Raw genomic sequence first — 6,000 nt, 5'->3', positions numbered from 1 at the left:
AGTACCTCCTATGGTTTATCGTCACACCAAGAATGGCCTCAGCATCAAGAATCAGCAAGGACAGAACAGATGTATTCACAGAAACAAGAGACATCTTTGTCTGGTACCCAGTACAACATCAACTTCCAGCAAGGACCTTCTATATCACTGCATTCAGGATTACATCACAGACCTGACAAAATGTCCGATCATTCATCCATGAAGCAAGACTATACTCATAAAGCAGGGAGCAGTAAACACCATGGGCCAATTTCTGCTACTCCTGGAGTAATTCCTCAGAAAATGTCTTTAGATAAATATAGAGAAAAACGTAAGCTAGAAACCCTTGATCTGGATGTAAGAGATCATTATATAGCTGCCCAAGTAGACCAGCAACACAAACACGTGCAGTCACAGTCAGCCAGCAGCAGTTCTGTCACTTCTCCCATTAAAATGAAAATCCCCCTCACAAATACTGAAAAACCTGAAAAATACGTGGTGGATAAGAAGGAAAAGAGTGGATCACTGAAATTACGGATTCCAATACCACCCACTGATAAGAGTGCTAGTAAAGAAGAACTGAAAATGAAAATAAAAGTTTCTTCCTCAGAAAGACACAGCTCTTCTGATGAGGGCAGTGGGAAGAGCAAGCATTCGAGCCCACATATTAGCAGAGACCATAAGGAGAAGCACAAGGACCATCCCTCAAACCGCCACCACCCCAGCAGTCACAAGCATTCCCACTCACATAGTGGCAGCAGCAGCGGTGGCAGTAAACACAGTGCTGATGGCATACCACCCACTGTTCTGAGGAGTCCTGTCGGCCTGAGCAGTGATGGCATTTCCTCTAGTTCCAGCTCTTCAAGGAAGAAGCTGCATGTCAATGATGCATCTCACAACCATCACTCCAAAATGAGCAAAAGTTCCAAAAGTTCAGGTAGTTCATCTAGTTCTTCCTCCTCTGTTAAGCAGTATATATCCTCTCACAACTCTGTTTTTAACCATCCCTTACCCCCTCCTCCCCCTGTCACATACCAGGTGGGCTACGGACATCTCAGCACCCTCGTGAAACTGGACAAGAAGCCAGTGGAGACCAACGGTCCTGATGGCAATCACGAGTACAGTACAAACAGCCAGCATATGGACTACAAAGACACATTCGACATGCTGGACTCGCTGTTAAGTGCCCAAGGAATGAACATGTAATCATTTGTTTAGGTCAATTTTTCCTTTACTTTTTTAATTTAAAAATTGTTAGAATGGAAAACTTCCTCCTGATCTAGCAGTGGTAACACCTGCTGTTGCTACCACTGCATCAATATTTGTAAGTGCTGCTTTATTCTTCATTCTGAAAAGAAGAGATTATAGTAAACAAGTCTTTATCTCCACATATGATAGTGTTATAAATACTGTAAAAGCATGGAAGGTGCAAAACTCAGTATTTCTACAATTGCAGCTAAGAACATTAGGATGAATGGCTGGCTGCTACTAGGAATATAAGATGCCTCAAGCATTCATTATTTATAATTTGAATACTGTAGCTATTTTTTGTTGTTGTTGCTTGGCTTTTGAATGAGTGTAAATTGTTTTCTTTTGTGTATTTATACTTGTATGTATGATTTGCATGTTTCAATGATAAAGGGATAAAACAGTATACTGACAACTGTTTACAAGAAAGTGGAGAAAAATGTACATACATTTTTGTATGTTTAGATATTACCATAAATACTCAGGATTGGAGCTGCTTGTAAGTATAACAATATAACTTTATTTTATCTTGTCAGAGTCCATCACTAATCTAAAACAAAGGTGGCACTTTTTCATGTTAACCTTAAACTCTAGGCCTTACTGGAAGCCACTGAAGGGGGACACTTCACTAACAGATGGGTATGCAGTGCCACAGATGGTCATTTATTTACACTGTGAGGCACTGAACTTTTGCCTTCAGAGCTTCTGACCAGGTTGGCTGCTGAAATAGCCCCTAATTTTCTGAAGGCTCGAAGAGGAAAAAATAAAGTTTACATACTCTTGATGTGAAGTGCATTCGAAATGTTTGTTGGCTTGTTGCAGTACTATAAACACAGAGCTGTTAATAATGGTTATGTAGATTACTGTGATTTGAAAACTAAATCCACAAAACTTATATAGTGAAGAATTAGTAAGTTTTTTTCTTAAATAAAGAACTTTAACACTACATATTTTAACAGTAAACAGGGATTGCTTTTCCTTTAGTGTTCAGAATGACACCGTATTCTTAAACATACTCCTCCCCTGAAGTGTGTTTGTGTGTGATGCCATATTTCTTTTTCAGGTAAATGCAGTCTTCCTTCTAGAAATGAAATTAAACCTGTTGCTCTCTCAGTTCTTTTATATTCTAACAATAAATAAAAAGAAAAGATCACTGACTGTGCATTGTACCTGTATTTATAGCTTATGGTTGTTATCAGGAAGCTCTGTGAGGAAAAAAGGGTTAGCCTCCAGGTAAACAAGCTAGTGGAGGTTTTACATTTGTTTGCACACATCAGTATATTCCTGTTGAGGTCAAGTTTGCACAGTCATCTAACTTCTGAACAAACAATAGACTTTAACTTGTTTAAAATCTGTCTTAAACACCAGTAATGTGGCTCCGGTTTATCAGCTAATCTTGAATTTATTCTGTGGTAAATCTTTGAGCTGTTGAGTGTCTTTAGATGGGGTGAATTCAACTTTCGTTGAACTGAAAACTGTCTTAATTTTTTCCTCTATGTATATGAATTATTTTTGTTACAAAGCCACTGATATGTGCACAATTGTAATTTTACTCAAGTATGTTGCAGTTGTAAATATTAGAGAGTTTAATCTCGTGCTCTACCTTTATTTAGCAATTACCTAATTTGCCAGTAGCTTTATAATTTTTTTTAAGATAATTGTTCATTATTTTGTCAATGTTATTTGAACTTAGGATACTAGGAGCCTCTTTCTAGGGACTTTGCCTAGCTAGCATGTCCTAACATTCGTTCTTTGTCTTGCATAACTTTAGTAATCTTTGTCATTACATGTAACTTTGTTGCTCTGTATGGCATATTATTGTATCCATAAACATGGTATTTTGATACAGTTATACTTTTACAGTGGTACATAATCCGAGGACTAGTAGAGAATTAAGCTGAGTGCAAAATGAGGGCGGGGAAGGGTTTTGTTCTTGGTAATTTAGATGTGAAACCTCTAAGGAGCTATCATGTGAAACGACATAGGGTGGTCGTGCTACTGTATAATTGGGGATGATAATACCAGGAATTTTAATAAGATTTTGTAAAGAATATCCAAAAAAGTAGTGAACTTATTTTCAGTATGACATAGAGAACAATGTGAATATTTAAGGTCTGTGACTATACTTAAACTTCACTAAGAATTTGCAGAATTGTTTTGAGATGTGGGAATAAAGGTAATTTTGTTGAATCTTTATTGGTGCTAATGATGGACAGTTTAAAAGGTAGCTAGTATATATTGTTATGGGTCAGTACTTATTAGTACTTCCAAAATTGAATTTGAAATGCTATGTATTCACTTTTCACTCTGTAAATGTAATTCTTTACAATGACTTTATTTATTAAAGGGCAGCCAGTTGTAATTTGTACAGGATTGTGTGAGCTATTCAAACTCTTTAACCTCTGAAGAGGATTATAGGTTCTAAAACCACCATGGGGATGAATATGAAAATCCTCTTAAGTTTCATTTCCATTAAATGAAAACCCTTATTACTCATACTACTATTAATTTGCTTTCCCCATCTCATTTGCATAAAATAGTTCATCAGCCTGGTCCCATTAGGCTCAACCAAAGAAAAAGACTCCAATGAATGGACATTATTATTGAGTCTTCTTGTAAGTAGCCATAAATAAACCAAAATAGTATCATCAAATTTAGGTATGAAATTCCACATGTGCAAAGTACTGTTAAGGTGATTTACATTTTTGATGAGATTTTTTTTTAATATTTGAAATATTAAAAAGCATTATCTTTAAACATCCTTTAAAAGAGTGATTCATTTTTCAGTTGTCTTTTCCCTAGATCGTAGTTTTGTTACCTTTATGCAGAAGCACATTTCATAGAAAGACTTTACTTCTACCTCTTTAAGTAGTTTTCCAGTATTGAGCTGTGCCCCCTAAATATTTGCCTTAGCTACTTTAAAATATGTTTTCAGAACCAAAAGTCAGAGTGTTTTTTCACTGAAACATTCTTGGAGGCCTGCTGTACCAAACTGGTGGTAGTATCCTTTAGTGGTAAGACCTTGCAAAATGTCCCAGTTCCTTTTTGTTGTTGAACCTGAGGTTCGTTTCTTAGATTTGTCTTTGAAAGCAATCACAGGTGCATCTTGATCTTTCTCTGTGTGTGTAGGTGCATTCTGGTTGGAGTTGTTGAGTCCAGATTTCTACCGTGATACATCAGTGGTTTTGTGTGGAATGTCATGAAAGGTGCTTGCATGACTTTGTACCAACAGACTATAATTAGGTAGAATACCTTATTTTTTTGGTCTGTCTGTCTGCCTTGAACTAAAGAAATGACTGGTCTACTTCAGAGAACCAAATTTTAAATGTTTTTTGTTAATTACCAATTGCCTTTCCTAGCATTTTAAGCACATTTTTTGGTTATATTTGAGAATTTAAATTGCTGATTTTTATTCTTAACCAACCTTAGAAATAAACCACTACATACCTATGCATGACTTTGGGTACTGTAGCAGTATCTTGGGTCGATTAGATATTTTAGGGTATTTTGCATTTACTGCGAAAGTAAGTAAGGAGGGTGTGTGTGTGTGTGTGTGTGTGTGTGTTTAACATGGTAGTAGCTCTAAAGGGGGACAGTTATATTCTCAAAATATCTTACCATTCCCAAATTTTATCTATAAACAGTAAGCAGTTCTTAGCTACTACTGTGCTTAAATTGCTGGGTGACTTTTAAGATCTGTGCTGAGAAAAATTTTAGAGCTCTGGTGAAGAATCTTTGATTTAGCAGGCTCTTGCTCAAGAGGCTTTCTTGGGAGGCAGCAGGGTTCACTAACTGCATTTACCCAGATGAAGGATCAGTGAATACCACACCCAGGAAACTTAAGTTAACTGAGCTCACAGAATGATACTTGCTAATCTTGTGTGCCTGTGTATTTATGATAGGCTGATTTAGACGGGGATCTTTGCAATGGAAAACACATTCTGTCTCTGCCCTTCTAGGGTACCAAGTTATGATAACCAATGTATTAATTTGAGAATTCACAATTACTCTAATATATCTGAAATTTGATTGCTGTCAGCCAAATTAGAAGAGTGCTTATTTTGTAAGGGAAGTTTGCCTTTATAATGGAGATGATCTTACCAGTGGGTCTGGAATGCTCAGTGTTTTAGGTCTGATTGGCCATGCATCTATTTTTTATTCCACAATGTCAGTTTAGGCACAGCCAGCTTTTGCTTCTGTGACGACTCTTTTTCTGTTCCATATGATTTACTAGTATCTATTTTCGCCTGACAGGTTCTGTAGAATAGGTTGATAAGCAAGATACATTGAAGGTTGGATGGCTAGGAGTAATTCTGTTTTCATAACGGTGAGTTCACCCATTCACTGTGATCCTTTAACCCCAAAGGAAATTCTGAGGGCTAATTTCCCTTATTTCCAACTTTTGGGAGAAAGCCTCCCTTATAACCTGTATAGTAGTTGTTTTGATTTGCCTATTGTTCGTTAAGTAATGAGTACTTTCTTACTTTTAAGGTGTGTTTTTCAAGCAGCTTCACTTGGTTTGAAAAACTTCACGTGTACTCATTTGTTGTCTGCAACGATTGGTATTTCGTTTTCTGAATATACTCAGAACGCACAAGGACTATTGAATAGGGTGTTTGCTGATAGAAAATCCAAAACAGGAATGTGTGTGTGTGGCATGAATTTGATTAGCTACTGAATTTCAGCACAGTATCTATTATGAGGAATTATTAATAAAATTTGTTTATTGAAAATGTAAATCCAAGGCTCTAACATGTCTTGTTAATGTGAATC

The 6,000-nt window shown here is 36.6% G+C and overlaps 1 protein-coding gene across 1 annotated transcript in view; it reads left to right on the top strand.

Moving 5' to 3' along the window:
- CCNT2 (cyclin T2) overlaps positions 1-3,988 on the top strand; it is a 38,314-nt gene extending 34,326 nt beyond the window's left edge. Inside the window, 2 exon segments of the mRNA XM_040645507.1 lie at positions 1-916; positions 1,018-3,988. The exon segment at positions 1-916 is cut by the window's left edge and continues 240 nt beyond it. Coding sequence (XP_040501441.1) covers positions 1-916; positions 1,018-1,085 — 984 coding nt within the window. The 3' untranslated portion in view covers positions 1,086-3,988.
- Positions 3,989-6,000: the final 2,012 nt, after the last annotated feature.

Source organism: Ursus maritimus, unplaced genomic scaffold (genome assembly GCF_017311325.1).
Source record: "Ursus maritimus isolate PB19 unplaced genomic scaffold, ASM1731132v1 scaffold_1, whole genome shotgun sequence".
Taxonomy (NCBI): Eukaryota; Metazoa; Chordata; class Mammalia; order Carnivora; family Ursidae; genus Ursus; species Ursus maritimus.
Note: the sequence above shows the minus strand (reverse complement) of the source record. Positions and strands in the feature narration are given on the sequence as shown.